Here is a 27,266-nt window from a genome sequence, read left to right on the forward strand (position 1 = left end):
TAAATGTTGTGGATTTGCTCTCCAACACAAAGGTGGGCTGAAGTGATGAACCTTGCTGGCTGTGTCGGGTGGTGGAGGGGTACGACACATTTATTCTTACACGATCTAGCCCATAAAACTTTACTTAGAATGCTCTGATAATAATATATGCATTGTCTTTGGAACTTATTGGCCTACAACAGAGACAGTTTCCTTCATGGCCTTGTCCTCACCCACGTTAGACCAGAGAACAATGGAAAAAGTACGAACATCACAAAGACATTGCAAATATAAAAGCGTTCAAAGCTCGAGTTGAGCAGTTATATCCATGGGACTCTTTTTGCCGGTATCAAGCTGATGAAAAAATAATTAGCTTCGTCCTTTCCGGCATCATCATGCTGATACCAAACATGAATAAATCTGCGTTTTTTTCTTTCTTCAATTGGAATATCTGCTGTCAGACCAATGCATTCCAGCAGCATTTGCAGGAAGCGTGGAAAACTCTTGACTGGTTTCGACCCTGTGGTTCTCATCAGTAGCCAGAGTCAGGCTCATTGAAACGGTCTCGTGCAATCACACATGCCGGTGAACCAGGTTATCCCCCGGAGAATTTCGGAAAAGAAAACAAAACCTGCTGCGTGTAACGTCACGCAGGGTTTCTATGTCAGAGGCCATAATCCTTGTCTCTGAGATCGGGTGTTAGCATTTCCTTCCCAGAAGAACTGCTTTACATAATATCACTTGGTATGTACACGTGATCTGCACAGGATTTTCCAAAATCCAAACTTTTCTCATGACTCGGCTTACTCCCCCGCAAATCTTGATCGAAAACTCATTTTTCCAGCACCGCTTTTTGGGCGTTTATTTTGTTGTCCTCCCCCGCACCTCCGATTAGCACGTAAGGTACGAAAGAAGTTCAACATACGTACGTACATACGTGATGTGTCACGATCCCGGATTGCGAATCCTGCCGCGTTCAGGAATCAGGTCCACCGACCTGTCTTTGCCATTGTGGTGAAAAGTAATCGCCTCGAATTAGACTATAAACTATTAAATATATTTTTTATTTTTTTGACCAGTTAGGGCCCCGACTGATCTATAGAGCTAGTTTTCAGAAGCGACCTGGCCAACACAAATGATAGCTCAACAAAGTGGCTTGGCATCACGTGGAAATTTACAACAGCCGAATACTCCAAACGCGTGTTTGTTGGTTCTAAATGTGGAGGGGAAAAAACGGAGGACCCGAAGAAAAATCCACGAGACCACGGGGAGAGAGACAACACGCAAACTCCAAATATTCAGGCGTCAGGGTCGGGATCGAACCCACAAACTGCTGTATACTGGGCGAGGTAGTTAACATCTCGCCATTCCATGTCACGTGAACTAATTTCAACTATGGTACACAACTGAAAAACAATTCTTACACACGCGATCGATTCTTACAGACGCATGTCCTGTGAGTGTTAAAAATTCGATTTTAATCATAGCCATTCCTTTTTTTTGTCAAATGTAGCCACGTGTTCTCTGCCATCTTAACTGAGAAGCACGCGTAACATTGTCACGGTGGACATAGACACATTACTGCAAATTGTGTCGAAGTCAAAATCGTCAGACTCGACTAATCTTTGGTGATAGTTATGTGGGCTTAAGCATTGCTCTTTTTATTGCACAATATTTACATTGTGAAGTAATGAAGTATTTATGTAAGAGCAACTGCAAACAGTGAGGAAACGCTTACTTTTACCACTGCACTTTGTTCGCTATTTGGAGGGAATTACGTAACAAAGAAAGTGTTTGGGGTGTTCGTACATCGCACAAGGAAACTGATGTTTTGTGAAGGGTACAGAAACGCCGATTTGTTATTTTATAAATGCAGGAATGTAACAAAGCAAATGTCTTTGGGTCCACAGTACGGTATCCCTGCTGCAGCTTGTACGGCCATAATCTGCTTATTTCTTTTTACTAATTATAACTGCAACCGGTGTAGATAACGGCATTTGCGTACCTATAAATAAATCAACACGGGCAGTCCTCGGTTTACGCTCTTTCGTGGCAAGCCATTTTTGATTAACGCGCGCTTTGTATGCAGACCTCTTACTGGTAGGAACCTCCTGGTTACACCAGCCCACAGGGGATTATTGTGTCCGTCCGTCTGTCGTGCAGGGAGGGGCTGGGTGGGGAGGGGCTGGGTGGGGAGGGGCTGGCTGGGGAGGGTGGGGAGAGGCTGGGTGGGGAGGGGAGGGTGGGGAGGGGCTGGGTGGGGAGGGTGGGGCTGGGTGGGAAGGGGAGGGTGGGGAGGGGCTGGCTGGGGAGGGTGGGGAGGGGCTGGGTTGGGAGGGTGGGGTGGGGCTGGATGGGGAGGGGCTGGTCACCCCGTAGTGCCCTTATAAAACTCAACGTTTAACCTACTCACGCCGGCGTGTGCCCGCCCTCACAGTCGGCCATATTTGCGGAATACTGTACACCACGCCGCCGTTGACCCTGACCGTTGACCAAGCAACCCAACGTTCCTACCAGCTCCCTCCGCAGGAATGTGTTTGACGTACGCGAGGCCATTTTCGGAATAACACCATCCAGCAATGCGACGTATGCCACCCCCCTAGCCTGGCACCGCAACCCAATGGCGTTGCCAGCAGCCAGTGCGTTAGGATAACACAAGTGTGCTCCACCGTGCAGCATCTCGCCGCGCGTGTACAGCGGCACTCTTCCCTTTGTCCCTTCCGTCTGCCTCCTCTTCCTCGTCTCCATCCATCCTCTACACAACGCAAACTCCGGCGTAGATACAAGAAAGTAATAATGTATTTCTTTATTTTATAGGAACTACATTAGAGCTTACGTGATTTTTTTTTATTTGAAGCGGTATATTGTCTGTACATATATTGTATTCATGTCGGCTCGTATAATATAGGCGATTATGTCTGCGAGTGTGAGTGAAATCCCCTAACCCCCTCCGTCACCGTTATTTCTTATGGGAAAATTGCTTTGGACATACGCGATTTTGAGATACCCACGCTTTTCCAGGAACGCATCTAAGCCGTCCTGATTAATATGGCCGTCCTGATCAATATTGCGGGTGTATTAAAAATATATTTCTCCATCTGCTTCAGAGTAGACGTTAAATATACTGTGACATCGTTCACGGTCCATTGGAAAAACGACACGGCGAATTACTCAAATTTCGATTAAACGCCACAACATCACCCAGGCAGACGGATGCAGAGAGACAGCTGCCACTGGGGGGGCCCTAGGCTAGACCACGCAGCAGCGACACCGCACCCACCTGCTATGAATCTGTGAAACGTATAAAAACAGCGCCTTCCTTCACGATGGCCCCGCACTATAAGAATGATGGCACTCATAGGAAATGCATTAAACTATTAACTATAATTGATAGCTTGCACACCACTCCCTGCCCACACCGCCACGCACATTATCTCCCCTCATTTTCCCTCTCCCCTCCCTGGCCTGCCACTCCCTCCTTCCCCCTCTGGCTTCCAATGTGTAATCTTCTCTCCACCGCTCTCCCCACCCGCTCCAACCCCCTCCGCCGTGCATTGTAACGTGGTCATCATGCATGCCTCACGAGCCACTGTTCGGGGTCTTTGTGCGCGTTGGAAGGTGCGCGTTGCGTGAGCGCGCTGCTGCTCGCGTGCGCATCTCACGCACACGCACGAACACCCCCTTTAGATGAGTAGCTGGCGCCTTGTGTCATAAACAATAGCACTGGGGAGACAAAGGCGGCCGGGCGTGGCGTTGGTCACGGACCAACCCTTTCGCGTGCCGTGCCGTGCCGGGCCTTAATAGCTGCTGCTGCTCCTGTTTTTAGCTGAACAGCACTTGCCTTAACAGTCTGTTAAAGGCTACGCGGGGGATCTTTGTCTTCTGTGTGTACATTTCATTTCTCTTTAGGTTGAAACCCCCCCTGGGCTGCCGGTGGTGGTGGTGGGAGTCCGTCTGGAAGAGCGTGCACCCCCCCCCCCACGCCCAAGTTACCCCCCCCCCACCCCCAAGTTACCCCCCACGCCCAAGTTACCCCCCCCCCACCCCAAGTTACCCCCCACGCCCAAGTTACCCCCCCCCACCCCAAGTTACCCACCCCCAAGTTACCCTCCCCCACCCCCAAGTTACCCCCCACGCCCAAGTTACCCCCCCCCACCCCAAGTTACCCACCCCCAAGTTACCCCCCACGCCCAAGTTACCCCCCCACCCCAAGTTACCCACCCCCAAGTTACCCTCCCCCACCCCCAAGTTACCCCCCACGCCCAAGTTACCCCCCCCACCCCAAGTTACCCCCCCACCCCAAGTTACCCCACCAAGCCCCCCCCACGCCCCCCTCCACACACCACGCCCCCCCCCCACCACGCTCCCCCCTCCCCACCACGCTCCCCCCCCCCACCACGCTCCCCCCCCCCACCACGCTCCCCCCTCCCCACCACGCTCCCCCCCCCACCACGCCCCCTCCCCACGCCCCCCCCCACGCTCCCCCCTCCCCACCACGCCCCCCCACCACGCTCCCCCCCCCCCACGCTCCCCCCCCCCCACGCTCCCCCCTCCCCACACTCCCCCCTCCCCACACCACGTTATCCCACGATCCCCCAAATCTCACACTGACCCCGCCCCGCTCCACCAGGCCCCGCCCTCCCCCCGCGTGTGCCCAGCTCGTGCTGGCGGCACCCCGCAACATCTCAACCCCCCATTCCGCGGAAGGCGGCGGTGCTGCTACTCCTGCTGCTGCTGTGGTGCTGTTGGTGCTGCTGCTGCTGCTGTGGTGCTGCTGCTGTGGTGTTGCGGTGTTGCTGCTGCTGTGGTGCTGTGCTGTTACTGCTGCTGCTGTGGTGTTGCGGTGTTGCTGCTGCTACTGCTGCGGTGCTGCTGCCTGGTAAAGATGAACGGCATCGTGTCCGCCGTGCGTGTGCCCACAGCTGCCCAGGAATACAACGTCCTGCACGCCGAGAATGACAAGGCCAATGCCAAGGTGAGGAGCTTCCCCAGAGCCGTGCCCGCTGCATTTCTCCTCCCCCTGCCAGCGGGTCGCCGGCTGTGTGTCTGTGGTGGGTGCGGAGTGACGATGGGTACGTGTGTGTGTGTACGTGTGTGTATGTGTGTGTGTACGTGTGTGTGTACCTGTGTGTGTGTACGTGTGTGTGCGTGTGTGTTCCTGTGTGTGCGTGTTCGTGTGTTCCTGTGTGTGTGTGTGCGTGTTCCTGTGTGTGTGCGTGTGTGTGTACCTGTGTTCCTGTGTGTGTGCGTGTGTGTGTGTTCCTGTGTTGTGGTGTGTTCGTGTGGGGAGCGATGGAGTAGTGGTTAGCGCGTTGCGCTATGAACCTGACGACCCGGGTTCGATTCCCGCTCACGGCCAACACCAAGTGACGATTATCTGAACCGGTCCTAGGCCCACCCCTACCTAGGTCGACCTGGTGCGGTGTGTAAACATCGCCACTCGGGAGACAAAGGCGGCCGGGCGTGGTGCTGGCCACCCACCACCTCTGCCAGTCTTCATAGCACTTGCCCCTACAGTCTGTTAAGGCTACACGGGGGGTCTTTGTGTGTTCGTGTGGTGAGGAGCGGTGGTGGAGCGGTTAGCGCGCTGCGCTACGTTCCCGACACAGACCCGAATCGATTCCCGCTCACGACCAATAACATTGACGGATATTTCTACCGATCCCGGGCCTCCCCTAGGTCGACTTGGCCTCAAATGGGTACCTGGTGCGGTGTATAAACATCGCCACGAGGGAGACAAAGGCGGCCGGGTGTGGTCGTAGGCAATCTCTACATGTGCTGTGCCACCCTTCAAAGACGGTTCGGGGGGTGCTTTTCGTCTTTGGAGGGGTGTTACCGTTGGAAGAAAATGCGGCTTTAATATGCGGTCTGCATACGGTGTAGAAAGCCTTTGTTTGTCCCTTGTGTCGTAAAAAATGCCATTTATGTTGTATGTAAGGTGTGAAATTCCGCCTGGATCTCTAGCACTGTTTAACGTGTAGGAGGATTTCGCGGCCAATGTCATCCATAATATCGGGTTTTTTGGGGGTTAGATCGCGTAAATATATCAATGTGTCGTTAAACCCCCCACCACCCGACACGGCCAACTAGTAAGGGTTGTCACGTTAACAGAATGTGCCAATTCGTCATTAGTACAGCACACCGGTGTGTTGGAGAGCAAATATACAACATTTACAATCTGAGTACGACGTTTCGCCAGTAATTACAACCGGCATCATCAGGCGGCAGCCAGATTTGTGGAGAAATCCTCCTCCTGTGTCGTACCTTTAATAGAGGGATAGATAAAAAAAAAACCTGTATTATGGATCTAATGCACTGTTGGTACCATGCAAGTCCTGTCACGCTCAGTGCTTTTGTGTTCATAGTTTGTGCCCGCTCTTCTGCATGACACTCGGTTAAAAATATATATATATAAATCTACACTTAATACAGGGAGTACTTGCTGGGCCCAAAGTACCGTAATGCGAATATTTTTTAGTGAACAGAGATTTGTATTTTATTGTTCCAATTGCCGATTGAATCCCCGCGGAATAGCTGGCATTGGCCAAATAAGAATTTGAAATCCCGGTGTGTTTCTTGTCATTTAATATCGGCCGTTTCCATACCTTATTAACATACATTATTGATTGCACGTTGCAAAAAATCTATCGTTTTGCGAATGGCAATCTCGTTTAGTGATTTACTAGTTGTCATCCTTACCTCACCTATCACAAGGGGCATTGACAATTATCGGGGTGGCGCTGTTATTAAACGTGCAGCTATTGTTCTAATATCGAGTCGTGTTGTTAAGGGAATTTCCGACTACTGCAAGGATGTGCGAAACTTCTCTCAGATAGTGACAAACTAATTTAAAAAAAAATTATTTTATTTTACCAAGTAAGGCCCACTGAGCTATGTAGCTATTTTTTAGAAGCGACCTGGCCACAAATTGTAGCTCAACCAGGTGGCTTATCGCGTGGAAATTTAGAACGGGCAAATACTCTAAACGCGTGACGTTGATTCTAAATGTGGAGGGAAAAACCGGAGGACCCGGAGAAAAATTAATGCGACCATGGGGTTAAAACACACAAACTCCAGATATACAGCAGACGTCAGGGTCGGGATTGAACCCATGACCTCCTGTATACCAGGCGAGGTAGTTAACATCTCGCCACCGGAGGGTAGTGGTTATGCTATTGCTTGTCCAGCTTTGAGTGGTAATGTAGTGTCATCATGGCACAGAGGTGAGGAATTGGGCAATGTCGGCTTGAGGTGGCTTACAACAAATAAACCAAAAAAGCTTTTATGGAAATATAACGTTTACTTAGACCACAGCAAGCGTGGCATATTGGAATCGTTCTTCACGAGATGACTGGTCATTTTTGCCGAAAAACTGTGGTCACGTCTTGAACCAAATCACTTTTCGCCTCGCACCTGAGCCAAGCCAGCCCTATCCGGCAGCCCATTTATACTGTATATGCACGTACGTTAAACATCTTTCGCACCGTCCATAACCAACCGGTGCTAACCGTGCTGGTCACGAGGTGAAATCGTCATTTGTTGTACTTGTGAAATTGTACAAGTAATGTGTGTGTGTGTGTATATATATTTCAATTTAAAGCTTTCGTGACTGCAGGGATTCATCTTCTTGGTTCTTTCGGTAAAGTCACGTAGAAGGAAAATAATAAAATTATAATAAAACATTATTAAATAATTCTCACGACGTTTCGGCCACAACGCAAGCAGCCGTCTTCAGGTGGAGAACAGGTCTTTCGAGAAGGCAGACTCCGACAGACCTGTTCTCCACCTGAAGACGGCTGCTTGCGTTGTGGCCGAAACGTCGTGAGAATTGTATTTTATTATGTTTTATTTGTATTATTTTATTATTTTCCTTCTACGTGACTTTACCGAAAGAACCAAGAAGATGTGTGTATACTTAAAAATCACCTTGGAGAAACCCCGTCATGTGGAACCGTCTCGTCTGCAAGAGGATCCTAGCCGTCGATTGGCGTGCGCACGACGTAACAACGCGTTCCACAGACGCACGGCTGGTTGAACGACAACACGCTTTGGATCTTTTTGGGTTAGATCGTGTAAATATTATTTACCTTAAATATTTACGCGATCTAACCCAAAAAACCTGTATTATGGATGATATTGGTCGCGAAAGCCTACGTGTTCAACACAGAATTCGATTTGCTTTTGACGCTATTTTAACAATCATTTTACATTCTGCATATTCTCCTCAGTTTGAAAATAATTATTATGTATATCAGTGTCAAATGAAGACCTCGGGGATTACCCTTCAAGCAATTGCAATCATAATAATTTAATAATGGAACCATTTAAAACGCGCACATTTTCACGAAAGTCAAGAAGACAATTCCCAGCAGTGACTCTGGAGGCTCAGCGGAGCCGGGGTTCCTCCTCCTCATGCGCCCACGAAAACGGACGACCCCGGCTTTCACAACCGCCTCTTAGAAGTGGTGGTGGATTTGATGCTGCTACTGCTGCTGCTGTGTATGTTGTGGGGAGCAGTAGTGTAGCGGTTAGCGCCACGCTGCGCTACGTACCTGACGACCCGGTTTCGATTTCCGCTCACGACCAACACCAGTGATGATTATCTCAACCGGTCCTGGGCCCACCCCTAGGTCGACTCGGCCTAAATTGAGTACCTGGTGCGATGTGTAAACATCGCCACTGGGGAGACAAAGGCGGCCGGGCGTGGTGCCGGCCACCCGCCCTCACGTCGTGTGCCGTTGCCGGCCTTCGTCGGCGCTCGCTAACGGCACTTTCCCCAGCAGCCTGTTACAGGCAACACGGGGGACCTTTTGTTGTAGCGGCGATGCGATTCCACAACGATCGGAGCAGCCCCACGGAGACACGGCGCTATGCCAGGCTTGGTTCAGGGGGAGATGGTCAGGGAGTCGAGGGATGAGGTCCTGAGTAGGGGTCCGCCGTTTTTGAGGTCCCGTTCTCATGAGACAATCGGCCAGGTTGATTTGCAGATGGCCATTGGGTGTCCGAATGGGAAAGGGTTTGTATCTAAATTGTCCCATTCTCTGTAACAATTTGAAACTACAACAATAATATCAGCAACGTTTTGCCCTTTGTCGTACAACTGCCTCAAGAAGGCATCTTCATCCCAAGCATCTTCTTTTGCTTGCTTATCCTAAGGTTGTCATTTGAATTATTCTTGGTTCTTTCGGTAAAGTTACGTAGAAGGGAAATAATAAAAATTTAACAATAAAATTCTCACGACATTTCGATTGCTTGTGTAGCCAACAATGCTGATCGTAAGTGCGGGGGAAGGACAACAAACTTAACACAAAAAGCATTTCTAAAGAAATTAGTTGTCAATCTAGATGATTCTAAAATGTGTAATATCGGAAGGCAGAGCGTGATGTGGTGGACCATCTGCGAGGACGACCGGAGTTCGCGTGATGATGGTTCATGCCATCTTTACTAGCATCTTGCGGCATCAAATTATGTTCTGCACTGAAACAAAGGAAAAAAAGAATACTTTTCCCCATGTTTTCAAATTGTGGTATTCTTGCAGAACGGCGCATATATCAGCGTGTGTTCTAGAACGGCTTGCGGAAGGGGAGATATTAGAGAACTGCTGCCGAGAACCCCCTTTCAAATGACCGGCATATTCTCTGTTGATCTCTCTTCGGAATGTTAAATCGTTGAGCATTGTGAAACCATTTCGTGTAGCGTGCGGTGTAACGCGAGCCATGCAAATCAGCTGATGCGCAGTGTGTCTAGTTCAATTCGTCCGGGTTGTGGCACAGTAACTACTCGAGTAAAACGCAACACTCGAATGCATAGTTTTCTGGACATTGTATTTTGACTTGAGAGATTAGATCTCATTTATTTTTAGAATGGTCTCTCTCTCTCTTTCTCTCTACTTGAGCCGTGCCCTTTCTCAAAGACGTCGTGTGGTCACGGCCTGGCCTACTCTCGATTCAGCGCTGTCCCCCGATGTTTACTCAAGAAATGTGCACGGGATACTGCCAGTTGCAGTCACTTATTTCAAATGTGCTGATGTAACTAAATTCGCTGTCTTCCCCAGGCTTTTTGTACCTATTAATTATCCTGGTTAAAGCACGTTTACAATATCCAGTCTCTTGTTTTCTCATTACAGGTCCGATAAATCTAACTTGCCTTTCCATAAGTATTGTTATTAATATTATTTGGGTACCCACTATCGGTAATAATACTAAACTCGTTTTTTTTGCGGAATTTTCACAAGGCCTCAAAATGCTTTAAATAAAGCATGAGTTACGGTGAAAGTCTGTAAGTTTTAAGATGCGATTTTAAAAAGTGTAACGGACTTAGATTGCCATTTGGATCAAGGAAGGGTTATTCCACAATCGTGGAGCCTCGCTGGAAAAAACTTCGTCTCCCCCTTAAGAACAACAAAGTCTGACCTTTGGAATTATCGTGAGTTTAGACCAGACTCAGCAGATCCAAGTTTTTTGCAGTGGAATATAAAATGTAAGTAGATCGGTGGCATATTTTAAGGAGCAAACTCATTCAAGGCCTTCAAAGTGGTGAGAAGAAGACTCTTGAAGTCGATTCTGTACTTTACAGGGAGCCAGTGCAGGGAGGAAAGAACGGGCACACGATTTAGAGCTGGTTAAAACCGAGGCAGCTGAGGTTTGAATGTATTGTAGTCTATTTAAAACAATTTTAGACACACCAGCATTGCAGTTACCCAAACTTGAGGAAATAGAGGCATGCGCCAGCGTGGGTTCTCAGTCGAGATATTTTGCCTAAGTGGAAAAACTAGATTTTTCTAATACGTGGGTCTAGGATAAGACTCAAGTTTCTGACCTCAGAGGAAGACCGAATCATAGTCCCCTTTATGGCCATACCAAAACCATCCAATGTTTACGCACTTAATGTGGAGATCCCAGCAACATAATTTATCTCTTATCACAATAACATTTAAGAAAGTTTAGTTTCGGTCATATATTTACATTACTCGTCTTGTCTGTCCAAGCTTACATGTGTTTTTTTCACCATTTCCTTTCAGTCATGCTCAATTGACTTTTTAAAAAAATGTAGAAATGAAATTCCATTGTGAAATCGTTTTTCTTAGAAAAGCAATTATATATCTGGTAATCGGGGCTGCCTGCCTCTGCAAAGTGAAGGTGCATATCGGAGAACCATCTACATTTTTTGTTCATGAATATCAGCAGAACTGTATTGTGTCGCTAAATATACATAACGATTTTTTTTTTTCATAATAGAGGTTTTTGGGGTTAGATGGCGTGAATATAAAAATGTGTCGTTAAAACCCGCCACCACCCGACACAGCCAACTAGTAAGGGTTGTCACGTAAACAGAACGTGGCCAATTCGTCACTCGTACAGCACACCGGTGTGTTGGAGAGCCAAGCTACAACATTTACAATCTGAGTACGACGTTTCGCCAGTGATTACAACCAGCTTCATCAGGCGCCAGCCAGATTTGTGGAGAAGTCTACCTGTGTCGTTCCTTATATAGAGGCGTAGATGTGTTGACCACGCTTCTGCGCTCTTGCAACAATGTGGTGGGGGGGGATTACTGAGGCAACGTACATGATGCATGTGCATTACGCGAGCCCCTTGAACTTGTCCTTCCCGTCTATTGTGTTGATTAAAATATTCCTACCAAATCCTACTGAAGAACGCTGCCCTTTGTAGGCATCTATTTAAATAATGTATTATTTGATTATTCGCTTCCACGCAGCTCTAAGACGGTAGCTATCCGAACGAATCTATAGAAAATTTAAAGAAATAAAAAAAACTTTAACCGTTTGGATAGCTACCCTCTTAGTGCTGCGTAGAAGCGAATCATCAAATAATACATGATTTAAATGCATGACTACAAAGGGCAGTATACTTCAATAGAGAAGTTACATTTTTTTGAAAAAAATAATAATGGGCAATCTTCTTGGTTCTTTCGGTAAAGTCACGTAGAAGGGAAGTAATAAAATAATGAAAATAAAACATAATAAAATTATGTTTTATTATGTTTTTTATTACTTCCCTTCTACGTGACTCTACCGAAAGAACCAAGAAGATGAATCCCTGCAGTCACGAAAGCTTTAAATCAAGATTTAATAATGGGCAAATTTACCGATCCTTTCAGTTTGGGGAGTTTAGAATTGGTGTATGAATAGAGGCTTATGGGTGCTCATGCGACCTGGATTAGCACGAGGCAAGGTATTTATTTTATAAAGGAATAATACTGTTTTGTATGGACTCGTGAGGTGCGCATCGACGTGGCTTGTGGTATCAAACGGGGAAAATCCGTTTGGTGGACAGAAAGTGGCATGAGCTAGTTCTAGAACAGAGTTCGGTGGGAGAGCAGTTTCATCAGGACGATGCGGACGATGCTGCCGAGAAGCAGAAAAATGCTGCTTGACGACGTGGAGGGTGAGGGTGGAGGCATACAGTGTCGTGAAGACGATCGCTCAAGATCGGGGAGTTTGAGGCCAAGACCGGCCCCTGATCGAGGCGCTGGTATCTTTTGCACGTTTAACTTTTTTCGCACCGTACGTAGCCAACCGTGCTGATTGGAGTTTGAGGCCAAGAACTGCCCCTTGGCAGAGCCCTTAAGAAGAAGGCAGATCACAGTCGTTACCGTTCAGGATTCAACGTGACGAACATTTGACACGTTGTGAAAGGTGGAATATTTGAGAATGCATACGCGGTTTTTTTCTTACACGTGATTTGAACGCCACTGCAAATGTCCGTGTGTGGATTATTGTGATGATTAAACCAAAACGGTGTAGGATTAAACGATTGACTGATAGCACGAATCTCACTCGAGGGAGCAGGGAGAGACGAATGGACCCTTTGTGTGGAAATTGTCTCTGCAGTGATGATTAGTGCACTGACCCACTCAGCCCACTCAGCAATTAGTAGTGTGCCCGAACTGCTCGCCCTGTAAGGTAGCAAGCATTGCTTGCAATGCAGTGCCACTGTGGGAGTCGTTCCACTGCACACTTTCGACCCGGTGTAAATTATTAATTAGGTGGTTGAGGATGGATGGACATAATTTGCTAAGCGATCTAAACATAGCTGCCTAATGCGGCCACGTGGATGATTAGGGGTGGTGCAATGGGGGTGGGGGGGCAAAACAAGTCAACTTTTTGCATGAAATTAATTAATAAAAAAATATTAATTCGAGAACATGAAAAATTCGGATATCACTGGTGTTTAGCCCTGGCCAGGAATCGAACTTAGTTCCATGGGATCATAGCGAAGCATGGTCCACGAACCACCACCACCATTCTTCACTTTTTATCTACTGTACATAATGTGCGCCTTAATAAAAATTAAATTAATTTCTGTACACTTTGTGAAGGTGTGTGACGGTGTACTTATATTGCAATAAGGTCACAGATCAAATGTAAACACTCACGTAGTTCTGTCACTAGTCACAGATTGCTGATCAAGTGCATACTCTCTGCATGAGTCTATTATTCTTCTATATTTCACGTGAGTATGTTGATCTCTTAAGAGCGTGGAATAAAAATGTGCCACGAAGGAGTGCCATTGCCCAAAATGTCGCCCATTCTATGTTTATTTTTAAGGCCACAGTATTGTTGGTGAGCGTGTTGATTAAGTATGCCTGTCTGCATGCTTGAGTCTAGTTCACGCTGAAGCACTTTTTATATCGGGATGCTCCAAAAGTAATTCCTCTTCCCCCCCCATAACCTTTTCACGAAATCTTACAAAACGTTAAGGCATTCATCCGTGAAAATGTCATAAACATTTGGCGTTGTTTCGGTGGCATCTGCCAACATTGAACCAGGGGCCGGCGTTATTCACCATGAAACGATTCATCGTTGTCGTCGCATCTGTGGAGCTACAGCCGCCCCTGTATAGGGGCAGCAGGAGTCATCTTCTTAAACATGTTGCCTCCACAAAGTCCCATCTTCTGCAAAAGGGTCGAACAGTTGGAACGTGAGGATGCCAAATCGGGGCTGACACAGTGGATGGGGCAGTACAATTCACCCGAACTGTAAAATGAGACCTGATGTTCAGCCGGGCACTGGTGGCTGTGGTGCCGCGGTGGCGAGATCTTAACTCCCTCGCCTGGTATGCAGCAGGTCGTGGGTTCGATCCTGACCCTGACGCCTGCTGCATATTTGGAGTTTGCGCGTTCTCCCCGTGGATTTTTCCTCTTGAGAGTATTTGGCTGCTATTAATTTCCACGTGATAAGCCACTTCATTGAGATATCATTTGTGGCCAGGTCGCTTCTGAAAAAGAGCTGTATAGCTGTAACATGGGGCCTGTAACCTGTGGAGGCAATGAGGGTTGGTGGATCACCACACAAACAACCTGTGGGCTTCGAGGTCGCAATCTCCTTGCGTGCCAGGGCATGGTAGCAGTACGGCGAGTGGCTTCATTTTCATCTGTACGAGGGTTCGTGGAGATGTTGAATCGGCGGTGTGCTTGTGTGTGTGGGTGTGTGTGGCCTCAAGATGCACATAGCCTGGCACAAGCGTCGTGGTGACTTAGTGGCGAATAGCGATTGTTGTTGGTGGGGGTGCCTTTGTCTATTGTGTGGGGAGCGGTGGCGTAGCAGTTAGCGCTGCGCTGCGCTACGGACCTGGTCACCTGGATTCGATTCCCGCTCACGACCAACACCGGTGACGATTATTTGAGCCGGTCCTGGGCCTCCCCTAGGTCGACTCAGCCTCAAGTTAGTACCTGGCGCGGTGTGTAGACATCGTCACTGGGGAGACGAAGGCGGCCAGGCGTGGTGCTGGCCACCCACCCCCTTGTGTGCCGTGCCGGCCTTCATAGGTGCTCGCTAACAGCACTTGCCCCAACAGTCTGTTAAAGCTATATGGGGGGGTCTTTTGTGTGTGGGTGTGTCGCGTGCAGTGTGCGCTGCTGGCCCAGGAGCGCGACGCGGCCATGCAAGAACTCATGAAGCTCCAACAAGGTGAGCGCACAGATGACCACAGGCAATCACCACACACAGGCAATGACCACGCACAGGCAATGACCACGCACAGACAATGACCACGCACAGGCAATCACCACATGCACATCACCCATGGCGATGGGTCTCCGCGGCGAGGAGTTGCCGTGGCGAGGGGTTGCCGTGGCGAGGGGTTGCCGTAGCGAGGGGTTGCCGTGGCGAGAGGTTCCCTGCCATATTTAGCACAATTGACATTCCTCATGCCATTTAATGGGAGCTCACATCGCTGTTCCTGGTGATGAAGATCTCCGGCGAACAATCTCAGTTCTACATCATTAGACCTATATATAATAATATTATTATATTTTGGTCCTGGCAAAGGAGGTCTAATGATGTAGATGCTTACCCCGAGCCCTCATTACTTTGATAGTGCATTGTCTTTGAGCTGTGGACGCCTTTTGGCGTCCTCTGGTCTAGCACCAATTGAGACGAGGCTCAAAAGAAAGCCGTCTCTGGTGTGGACCAATCAGCTTCAAGGACAATGCATATATTATCAGAGTGTTTTTGTTTGCATTTTGACCACAAGTATTGTGGTTAATGCAAGACATGATTCCTTGTAAAAATGTTTCAGTTTTGTTGCCAGACAAAAGGGGGAAACCCTATTGTTATAATCTCAGCTCTGCACGCACTACTAACCGCTCGGTGGGCGATGACAACCTTCAACATGGCCGGCGGGGCCAAGTGTTCTGCTTTTATGATAGACTCAACTCGGTCAATTTTCCTCTCAGTTTTTATTTCAAGGCCTCACCCCACCTTAGCTCGCTTCCCTCGTCTGGTTTCATGTCCCCTCCCGCTCGCAATCTCTCCTCACCTTTCCCCACCCCCTTTCCTTGGGCACAATCACCGTCTCTGCTCCTTTTCCCTACTCGCCCCCTTGCTCCGGAACAAAACTTCCCTATCCACGTGAAGCAAGTAGCACCCTCCCCCCGTCTCATTTCCACTCGTTCCTTCATGACCCCCACCTCTTCTCTCTCGCCCATCCTTCGCTCCATCCCAAGGCACCCACCGTAATTCCGGTACCCACTAACCACCCTCCCCATACCCAATCCCGATTCACTGCATCACCTTTATCTACCCTCATTGTACCACTCATAACCCTTGCAAAGCGCCTTGGATAAAAGCGCTATATAAATATAAGATAAGATATTTAACACATACGAGTTTACTTCATCAGGGGCTGCTGTGCCCCACCGTTAGTTAATATATCATTGTTAATTTATTAGCTTCCCCATCATCGCTGTATTTTAACAACTGCAAGTACCGCTTTGCTCTAACCCAGGGGTGGGGAACGTCCGGCCCGCGGGCCGTATGAGGCCCGGGAAATCATTTGGTCTGGCCCTGCCAAGGCAACCGCAGTCAGGACTCGAAATTCAATAAATCTTGGAGCAAACCTGGAAAAGCAGTTGCGAGTAACAACATCATCAACACCAGCTAACATCACACGCTTCGCCAAAGAGAAGCAGTTCCAGCCATCACATTAGGGGTGAGTTGATTAAATGTTTGACCAAATATAACGGCACATTTTTAAGTTGATGATTTTGTATGGCCCGCGAATGATGTTATAAATATCCAAATGGCCCTTGGCAGAAAAAAGGTTCCCCACCCCTGCTCTAACCCATGCATGTGGCGCGTGCGTCAGTGTCCCACTTGGTGCTGGAGGAAGTGAATGCCATGCAGACGCAGCTGGAAGTGCAGAAGTCGTGCAGGCAGCGTGCAGAGAGCTTCGCGACAACGGTACGAGCCTCACTCTGGTGACACGTGTGCACACCTAGCAACGCACGTGTGTGTAAGCACCTAGCAACGCACGTGTGTGTGCGCACCTAGCAACACACACGCACACGTGCCTAGCAACGTGTGCCCCTAGCAACACACGCATGTGAGCACATGGCCGTGCTCGAACCAGTGTTGGGCCTTCGACACTTGGTCCTGGGTCTGAAGGCCATCATCTCCCGGACCTTGGCCCTGGGGGAGTGTGGCCTTGACCTGAGGTTTGGCTTTGAGGCACCGGTCAAATCACCGGCCTACACCTCAAAAGACCCCCAAAACTTGGCCTTTTTGCGGCTTTTAATCTTGACATTGGACTTCAGAATCAAAGTATCTATTCATACAGAAGGAATCCTATGAGCTATAAAGCTCTTTTTCACTATGTCCAGTAGGAACCGGTCAGAACGTTACAACACCAAACAATGTGCAGTTTTGCTGTTCCTCCTTTTCCATTGAAGGAGCACAGACTACCGTGGCTTTACTACACGGCCCATAGTTTGGGTTGCGGGGCCACAGACGCACTACTGCTGTGGCTCGTGTTCTTTAATTGTCCATTTATGATTCGAGATGGGCACATCGGGCCTGTTGATGTCTTGCTGCGGGTTGATGGTTCCACTGGTGTCTTCGAGGAGGAATGATTCATCGGTTCAGATTGCAGTCCCTAAACTTTTTTTGTTTTTAGCGAGCACTCAAAACTAACAGTCCACCCAAACAAAAAAGAAACGTATTCTTAGGTTTTTTCGGTAAAGTCACGTAGGTAAAAAATTAAAATTAATAAAAGTAAAATAAAAATAAAATAGACGGAAGCTTGTGTTGCCTCCGAAACGTCGTGATTTTTATTTATTTATTTTACTTTTATTAATTGTAATTTTTTACCTATGTGACTTTACCGAAAAAACCTAAGAATATGAATCCTTGCAGTCACGAAAGCTTCAAATTTAGAAAAAAGAAAAATAAATAAACGCCCCCACGCTCTGACGACCTATAGCAGCCAAGTCACACCGCGGCTGTCCCCCCGAACAGCTGAACAAGGAGAACAAGAAACTGAAGCGGATGAGCATGGCCATCATGGCCAAGGTGGGCATCCACGAGTTTCCAGATGACCTGCTGGATGAAGTCTCCAAGGAGCTGGAGCCGTCCAGTGAAGGCGCATCGGCGTCGGCTGCGGCGGCGTCTTCCACCGCCGCCGCCACCGTCCCCGCCGCGGAAGCCCCAGCGCCCGCCGACGCAGAGCTCCTCCTCCAGCAGCAGCAGCAGCAGGCGGTGAAAGGTGAGCTTGGTTCGTGCACGGCTGCAACGCGACCCTGGAGACGATCGCACGGCGACGGGGGTTCGGTCCCCACTCATCACTTTCGGGGTGATCAATGTCACATGACTTCCGCTATGAAAGTGGCTTTGAAATGTCGGTACGGTTCGCTTTGAGGCTGGTCAGTAGTCGTCGTGGTGCCGCAATGGCGATATGTTAACAGCCTCGCCTGGTAACCAAGAGGACGTGGGTTTGATCCCAACCCTGACGCCTGCTGCTGTATATTGGAGTTTGCATGTTTCTCTCACCGTGGTCGCGTGGATTTTTCTCCGGGTCCTCCAGTGTTTCCCTCCACATTTCTAATCAACACCACGCGTTTCGAGTATTCGGCTACTGCTATAAATTGCCACGTGATAAGCCACTTGGTTGAGCTATAATTTGTGATAGCCAGGTCGCGTCTGATAAAGAGGGCCTTACCTGATAGAATAAAAATAGTTCAGAAGCTTACTTTAGTTTAGTCACATGTTCACAACTGGTAAATGTTGTTGTTGCTATGACCGTCTTCTCTGGATTAAACGATGCACTTTTTTGCATTTGAATCTCGGGTGCAATCCTCGGGTGATTTGGTCCTAGGTGTTTCGATCTTCCGAGGAAACAATGGGCAGCGCTTAAGTGGGATCCGCACACAAACCACGGAAGATGCCTCATGCACAAGTGGGAAAATCAAAGTCTCTGTCTTCCTGTGTCCGACTGTGGGCTACGAACTCTAAACCCTTGTAACTCGTAACTTCGCACTGCCCCAAATATACATTTTAAGGTGGTGGGTGGGTGTCGCGTACCTATGTATGTTGAACTGTGTTCACACCGCACGAGCCAACTGTGCTAATCGGAGGTGCGGATGAGTGGGAGGGTGGGTGTATCTGTACTTCATCAACTCTCAGACAAAGCAATCGTTTGATTTAATCACTCACAACTGACTCCATCATTGGTCCTCTTCATAGCCTATGGATGCTTTTATATTTTTTTTCCGCCAAAAGAAGTTGCCAAGGTGTCTGGCCCCCTCCCGACATATGAGCGGCTGTGGATTTCGCAGACCTGGAGATGCGCGTGACGGAGCTCACAGAGGAGCGGACCCGGCTGACGGAGGAGCTGAAGGCTGCGGAGAAGGAAAAGACGCAACTGGGGGAGGTCATCTTTCACCAGGAGCAGACCTTTACCAATTACAATCAAGGTGAGAGAGCGAAGAGCCACGGGCCTTCGCCCTCCCGTGTCGGATTGGACACCCTCTCTGAGCGGCGCTTCACAATCCAGCCTCCGTGTTACGTTTAAACTGCTCCATTTTCTACGCCGAACCGTCGTGGTGGGTTTGTAGTTTGTAGTTTGTATCAAGCAGTCGGTTTGTTGTTGCACGGCACGTCACCAAGGTCTCCAATGCGTATCTTGACACACATTTGATTTGTCACCATAGGCTATTTATATTTTTGGGCGATGCCTCTGTTTTTATGTCAGCGATTTTAGCGTGTTGGTGTGTATCTGCAATGCCAGTCTGTTTGTGTGTGAGCGATGTCAGTGTGTGTGTGTGTGTTAGCAATCTCAGTGTGTTTATATGTGTGTGTGTGTATGTTAGCAATCTCAGTGTGTTGATGTGTGTGTGTGCGATCGATGTTAGTGTGTGTGTGTCAGCGATGCCCGTGTGTTGGTGTGTGTGTCAGCGATGCCAGTGTGTTGATGTTTGTGTGTGTGATCGATGTCAGGGTGTTGATGTTTGTGTGTGTGTGTGATCTATGTCAGTGTGTTTGTGTGTGTCAGCGATGCCAGTGTGTTGATGTTTGTGTGTGTGATCGATGTCAGGGTGTTGATGTGTGTGTGTGTGATCGATGTCAGTGGGTTGATGTGTGTGTGATCTATGTCAGTGTGTTTGTGTGTGCGATCGATGTTGGTGTGCGTCTGTGCGTCAACGATGCCAGTGTGTTGATGTGTGTGTGTGTGTGATCGATGTCAGTGTGTGTGTGTCAGCGAAACGTGTGTGTGTCTGCGAAACGTGGACCCCCCCTCATGAAACATCTTCGCTGGTTAGAAACATTTAGGCTGGCCTGCCTACAATCCATCCTGGGTTTAACCAGGCTGGATTGTGTGAGGAGTTCACAAATCCTTGAAAAATCTGGACAAGTCCCATCGGTGAGCTCCTCCGGCAGGCAAGGCTGCGTTGACTGGGTCATGTAACCCACATGCCCAGCCACCGCATGCCTAAACAGCTTTTGTTCGGCCGGATAGAGGGGGTTAAACGAGCGCGGCACAGGCTAGAGAAGAGATGGAGTGATGTGGTACAGGAGGATGTGGAGCTGAGTGGACTTGCCGATGACTGGTACCAGCGGTGTCAAGATCGGCCTCTGTGGACGAGGCTCGTGAAGGACGCTACTGGGCAGTTGGAGGCAGTCGCCCTCCAGCAACAACGGAGGGCAGAGGAGCGACGCTCACAACAACGAGCGGAGCGCCGAGTGGCTAAAGCACAGCAAGTTGGCACAGTAGGGGGCACAGGTGGTGCATCAGCCAGTCATCTCAGTCAGTCGACCCATGGCACCTGGGTCTGCCCCGTGACCTGCCAGCGGGCGTTCGACACTTCACGTGGCCTCAACGTGCACATAGCTTGGCACAAGCGTCGTGGTGACGTCACCGCCACTTAGTGGCGAATGGCGGTTGTTGTTGTCAGCAATGCCAGTGTGTTGATGTGTGTGTGTGATCGATGTCAGTGTGTTTGTGTATGTGTGTGATCGATGTCGGTGTGTTTGTGTGTGTCAGCGATGCCAATGTGTTGATGTGTGTGTCGACAGTTTCTGTTCTGGCGTTGGAGGAATTTGCGGAAGTGCAGAAACAGCTGGAGCTTGAGAAAGAACTGAGACAGAAGGCAGAGGAGTACGCACACAAGGTATCCACTTGCCTCTCTTTCTCACTTCTCTTCCTCTCGTAGCGTCCCGTTTTCTGCAGCCGTGCGTGGTATGGGTTTCTCAGAAGTCTGCGCGGTGTACGTGGGTTCCAGCACCTGTTCACACCAGCACGCGCGTGTACATGAACGTGCCTGCAGCAGAAATGGAGACACATACATAGCAGTTCCCTCGGCGCGCGTGCGTGTGGACTCGTGTGTATGTAAATACATCGATGGGATGGAGCGGTGGTGGTGCACTTGTTGACGTCGCTGCGCTACGAACCCGGCGAAATGAGTTGGAATCCTGGCCATGGCTGAGATCAGCAGAGAAAACTTGACCTGGTCCTAGGCCTCCCCTAGGTCGACTCAGCCTTTATGGATGACCCGGTGCGGTGTATTAACATCGGCACTGGGGAAGACAAAAGCGGCCGGGTGTGGTGCTGGCCACCTAACCCCCTCTTGCGTCGTGATGGCCTTCATACGTGCTCGCTAACATCACTTGCTCTAATAGACTGTATGCGGCGTGGGGGGGGGGTCTTTATCTTAATTGAGTTTTCTTTATCTTCGCATGGCTGATGTAGGTGTAGAGCACAAACTGTAATTGTACATTGAAAGTGGTCGAGCCGGATGATTGCGATAGGAATGACGGAGTGGTGAATCATCGCGGTGTGATGATGCCTCCTCCTCCGTAACTGTGAATTGGGCACTGAGTCGTCGTTATACGTTCCACGGTCTGTTCTGGGTGACCACAGTCGCACACTGCCGGAGAGTTTTTAATTTTCCATCTGCGCATAAAGTGTCCACATCTGCTGCTATGGTTTGTGCAGTGGGATGCGGTTTAGGGTTGTGGCTCTTGAACTTCGTGGAAGATCGAAGCCAGCGATCTCCTGCCTAACGATGCTGCATCAGCATCACCGGTGGTGTTGTTGGGGAGCGATACGGGCACATTTAGACGTTTCGCTTGTAGCTACAACAACCAGCATCATCATCATCATCGGGCAATTACCAGAAATATAAAAACGTCCTCCAGTCCCGGGCCCTAAAAGGGTCATCACTACGGACGGTGATCAGGGGGTGGGATGTGGTCAGCGCCACAAGGTGTCTGTCAGCCGGGTGGTGGAGGCTATGCACGTGATCTGTAGTAATCCAGCACTGGAGGCAGCAGCAGCGAGGGTTGGTGGGTCGCACAAACTTGAGTTTAACACGTAGTGGGCTTTCGCAACCAATATTTTCAGTCATAAAGGTTTTTTGGGTTAGATTGCTTAAATCTAAACTCGTAACTAATTGGCACGCTCTGTTAACGTGACAAACCTTACTCATCGGCTGTGTCGGGTGGTGGCGGGTTTAGCGACACATTTATATTCACGCGATCTAATCCCCAAAAAAAACCTCTTATGGTCGCACAAATGTTGTGAAACTCCCTTCGCTTGGCTCGCCAGCAGAAGGCAGTAGAGCAAAGGGCAGGATAATATATTCTGAATGGGATAGAGTTGGGGTTTTTTTTTCTTCTCCAGGTGCTCCCATTTCCTGCCATGTGTATATAAACGCTCATTAATTGGCTGAAAACATCTTAATATTTCGAAGCTTGGGCAATTGTTGGTAGTGCCGGCTCACCGACTGACTGCTACTGCTGCCTTCCAGCTTGTCTGTGATTCCTCACCGATTGTGAGATGCAGTCTGCGTAAACAACATCGCTGTACATATATATAGGGGCGCTACGGTGGCGGGAAGTTGTCTGCCATGCCTGGTGTAGAGGAGGGTTGTGGGTTCCGACCGTGACGCCTGCTGTATATTTGAAGTTTGCGTGTTCGGTCACCTAGTGGTGGCGTCGTTTATTTTTCCCGGGTCCTCCGGTTTTTCCGTCCACATTTCAAAAAATCAACGTACGCTGGGACTGTTTGGCTGCTGTAAATTTGCACGTGATAAACCACTTCGTTGCGATATCGTTCGTGGCCAAGTCACTTCTGAAAAAGAGCTACATAGTTCAGTGGGCCTCACATGGTAAAATAAAAAAAATAGTTCATCGTTTAATAATTTCAATAGATCAAACGACACGTTACCATTACGGACGTTGTCCGTGTTACCGCAGAATCTGTACGGTCGGTCGCTTACGGCGTGCGGAGATCTCCGGCGTACTCGCCCTCCCACCGCCCTCCCTCACGTTTGTGCGTGACCCCCCCCTCCCCCCCCCCTCGCGCAGATGCTGGTGGAGCAGAAGAAGCTACAGCGACAGAGCCAGATTCTGCTGCAGAGTCACGTGGCCGAGCGGCAGCTGATGGAGGCGCTGGAGGAGAACGCGGCGCTCACCAGCCAGCTGGAGGCAGAGCGGCGCCAGCACCAGCTGCAGGTGGCGCTCGCTCCTGGGCTCGGCTGTTTGTCTCACCCCCCGCCCCCCGCCCCCCACCCCCCACCCCCCCCCCACTCCCCACCCCCCCCCCCCCACTCCCCACAGGGGGGGGGCTCGAGCACCCCCGTTGTCTGTGGTGCAGCACAAACACACAAACAAAAGACGAAGATCCCCCGTGTAGCTTAACAGACTGTTGGGACAAGTGCTGTTAGCGAGTACCGATGAAGGCCGGAACGGCAGACGAGGGGGGGTGGGTAGCCAGCACCACGCCCGGCCGCCTTTGTCTACCCAGTGGCGATGTTTACACATTGCACCAGGTACTCATTTGAGGCTGAGTAGACCTAGGGGAGGCCCATGACCGGTTGGGATAAATATAATCGTTACTCGTATTGGCCGTGAGCGGGAATCGAACTCGGGTCTCCAAGTTCGTAGCGCAGCGTCGCGCTAACCGGCGACACACCGCTCCCCACGCACACGCACCCGTCGCTCAGGCTTGTTCCCTTGCGCTGCAGGTGAAGGAGCTGCAGGAGAAGTTGGAAAGCCTGGAGCTGCGCAAGGAGCTGGAGTCTCTGCAGCGGCGGCTGGAGCTGGCCGAGGAGGACATGAGGGAGAAGGACGCGCGCACGGAGCGGGCGGAGGCGTCCGCCCGAGACCTCAAGCACGAGGGTGCGGTGGCCACCGCGCTCACCACGCTCACCACGCTCACCACGCTCCTCGGCCACGCTGCCGTCGTGCAAGGGGGGTGGGGGGGGGTGGCGGCGCTTCGAAGGCAGAGTTTATGACGGTGACGGTTAAAGGCGCAGCGCCTACGATCGCTCGCTCGCTCACGCCACTGCTGGACGAAGGGAGCTCCACTGGAGGGAGCTCTACAGAGCCCCTCTGAGGGGGAGGGTGTTTGGCCACCCGCCCCCACGTCGTTGCCGTTGCCAGCCTTCGTCGGCGCTCGCTAACGGCGCTTGCCCCAGCAGCCTGTTACAGGCAACATGGGGGACCTTCGTTGTAGCGGCGATGCTATTCCACAACGATCGGAGCAGCCCCACGGAGACGCGGCGCTGTGCCAGGCTTGGTTCAGGGGGAGATGGTCAGGGAGTCGAGGGATGAGGTTCTGAGTAGGGGTCCGGCGGTTTTTTGAGGCTCCGTGCTCTTGAGGCGATCGGCCAGATTGGTGTGCAGATGGCTATTGGGTGACCGAATGGGAAAGGGTTCTTATCTAAATTGTTACATTCTCTGTAACAATAAAAAAAATAACAACAACGTATAGCCCTTTGTCGTACAACTGCCGGATGAAGGCATCTTCATTCCAAGTCTTGGGGGGGATTTGTTTGACTACACTTGACCATGCTCGCTACTGCAGGTTGTAAATCGGTACTTGAGTTTTGTCAGCAAAAACTTTTTAGCATCTTGTTTTGTTTCCTTACTCTAAGGTTGTCATTTGAAGCTGTGGAATAATATAAACCACTGCCTTAATCGAGGATGTTGCTTTCGTGTGGGTTAGTATTAAATACCGTGCAACACCTAAAGGGGCAGCCCTGCAATTGCTTGCTAACTCCACCGCTGGTGGAAGGGCCTCTACTACCTGGAGCTGCAGAGAGCCCTCGAGAGGGTATTTTAGCCTACTCTTTGTACATTTTCGCACCGTACGTAGCCAACCGTGCGAATCGGAGGTGCGCGGGAAGGACAACAAAATGAGAGCCCCTCTAGAAGGGGGTGTTTGGCCTACTCTTCCACGCTCATCAGACGTCGTGGAAGTGTGTTTGGTAGTCGGCACGCTTTTACCTGTCAGTCGGTGTGCGAAGCGGCAGGACACATCGCTGCCTTTGAGAGGAAGGGTTCGTGTATCCAGGCAAACCTGTACCTAAGATGAAGTGGCTGCCTAGTGTAGTGACGTCGTCCGTGTCTATTGGCTCAAACGACTGCGTGCAAAAACACGCGGTCAGCATCGCCTCTTCCAATGCTCAGCTTGGCTTTCCCCCGGTTCTATGGGATTACTGAACTGACAGGCATGGATATAACACATTAATCAACAGGTAGGCTAGCACAATTGTAATAACAACAACTTAATGATGAAATGTATTGCAATGTTTAGCCCTTGTTAGAGAGAGGCTCTCCCACACTGTGTTGGTTCTGGGGTGGTTTGACCATACTTCACTAACCTGGTCAATTAGGTTTGGTGAATGGTGGCAAGGTGCCCAGTGCCTGTTAAGTTATCACCGAACACGAATGGATCATGGCCATGGCGAGGAATCCAAATCGGTTCGCCAGGTTCATAGTGCAACGTGCGTTCCACTGTGCCACCACAAGTTGTAATGCGAGAAATAATACAAATTGCAGCTGAAGCGATAGCAAATGTCAACAGTCGTCGTTAAATATGATGAGTTGCCTCCGACTATGTGCTCCAAGTGGCATCTACATGAATTGACAACAATTCAACACAAATCAATTGGTGGACGAGCATTCACATGTGCAGCCCCCATTGTCCGGAACAATCTCCCGCTACACATCACACAAATCAAATCAATTAACCAATTCTAATCTGAACTCAAGGCCGATTTTATCTGTCCTAGCATACGCTGGAAAATATGCATTTACATGATTGTCCAATTTGTCTCGTAACTTTTTGGCCACTCCACTATCCCTCCAGTGAAGGTTCTCCAAAATCTTGCGAAATGTTGGGATTTTTGTGGTCTGGGGTATGGAGACCGAATGGATGTATTTATTTTAATTTATTTTCTCTGCGATTATTTTTTTTATTGTTGTGTGCTTATTTTTTTCTCCCGTTATTTATGTATAATTTTTTTTTTTATTTGCTAAGTAGTGGGGTTTGGTTTTTGTATTATCTGTGTACGGAAACTGGATAATTGATGTGCAGCATTGTGGGATGCAATTGCATGAATGACGCTGTGTAAAATTAAACAATTATTACATTAGCTGCAAATGAACGCTAATGGTTGGCCTGTGGCCTCCTTCTGTTGAGGGCCTCGCCCCTTTCTATCTAGGCCCCGCCTTTTTCTGTCGAAGCCCCGCCCAATAGAACACAGGGTTTGGGATGGTTTGGGTAGTGGTTGTGGATGGTGGGAGGGTGGGGAGTGTGGACACAGCAGGGGCAGTGGTGGGCTGGGGACTGCAGGCGTTGGGGCAACTTCACAACGAGGACCACTACAATCCCTCTTAGAGCAGCAAGATAATAAATAATCGATTACATTCCTGGTCGTGAACAGTCACCGAATTGTCAGGCGCAAAGTCAATTAAGGGGACTTAAGTGATATACGTTCATCTTTAAGGTTAAAGAAACACCCGTTACTTTGAAATCTTAAGTTTGGGCAGCGACATGACCGCGCGATTGGCAGAACGTTTGCCGCTTATTGCAGAGGCACGTGGTTCGAGTCCCACGGCCGCCCTGGTTAATACTGCGGGCTTGTATTAACCCTAAAGATCCCTTGACCTTTTTGTTTTTTTTAAAGTAGGCCACGTGCGTTGGTGCCATGGTTTTGTCAAAACTGTTTTAAATGACTCGCGAATTCCTCAGCTGTGAAGGCGTTTCGTGCATTGTTGTTGTGCCCTCTACTGTGAAACTTGGCAGGACCCTCCTGAGAAAATAATCTTCAGACTCAGTGAGGCTATCCTGGGTAAAGTAAATTTTATGATATGGAAATTATACCGACATTATTAAGCTCAACGTTGCAAGTGTAAAACCCATATTTCATACGGAGGCTTTCGCGACCAACAAATGTTATCAGGCGGACGCCAGTTGCCTGATTACTGGCACCTGCCTGATATTGCTGGTTGCAACTACCAGCGAAACGTCACTCCGCAATTGTTAAACGTGTGTGTGGATCGCTGCCCCAGCATTAACGGTGGCGCTGCTGGAGAGTTAATACATTGGCCACGTTTATTCACGTGTCAACGACTTTGTTAATTGGCCGTGCCGCGTGGAGGAGGGTGTCTGACGACGACGACGCAGACTCATTTTCTACTCGTGCAACCTGACCCCCAGAGAAGCCAACGACGGAGGCTGTCGTGATCGCGTACGTTTAAC

At 49.4% G+C, this 27,266-nt stretch overlaps 1 protein-coding gene across 2 annotated transcripts in view; it reads left to right on the top strand.

Moving 5' to 3' along the window:
• Nucleotides 1-27,266, top strand: part of SHTN1 (shootin 1) — a 47,961-nt gene that overhangs the window by 6,888 nt on the left and 13,807 nt on the right. For both annotated transcript variants that reach the window (XM_078605928.1, XM_078605929.1), the window contains exons 2-9: nt 4,902-4,954; nt 14,851-14,911; nt 16,590-16,684; nt 17,738-17,984; nt 19,054-19,191; nt 20,792-20,886; nt 23,084-23,230; nt 23,743-23,896. In XM_078605928.1, coding sequence (XP_078462054.1) covers nt 4,902-4,954; nt 14,851-14,911; nt 16,590-16,684; nt 17,738-17,984; nt 19,054-19,191; nt 20,792-20,886; nt 23,084-23,230; nt 23,743-23,896 — 990 coding nt within the window. The remainder of the gene's footprint in view (nt 1-4,901; nt 4,955-14,850; nt 14,912-16,589; nt 16,685-17,737; nt 17,985-19,053; nt 19,192-20,791; nt 20,887-23,083; nt 23,231-23,742; nt 23,897-27,266) is intronic.

Source organism: Lampetra planeri, chromosome 25 (genome assembly GCF_965212315.1).
Source record: "Lampetra planeri chromosome 25, kcLamPlan1.2.h2, whole genome shotgun sequence".
In the NCBI taxonomy this organism is placed as follows: Eukaryota; Metazoa; Chordata; class Hyperoartia; order Petromyzontiformes; family Petromyzontidae; genus Lampetra; species Lampetra planeri.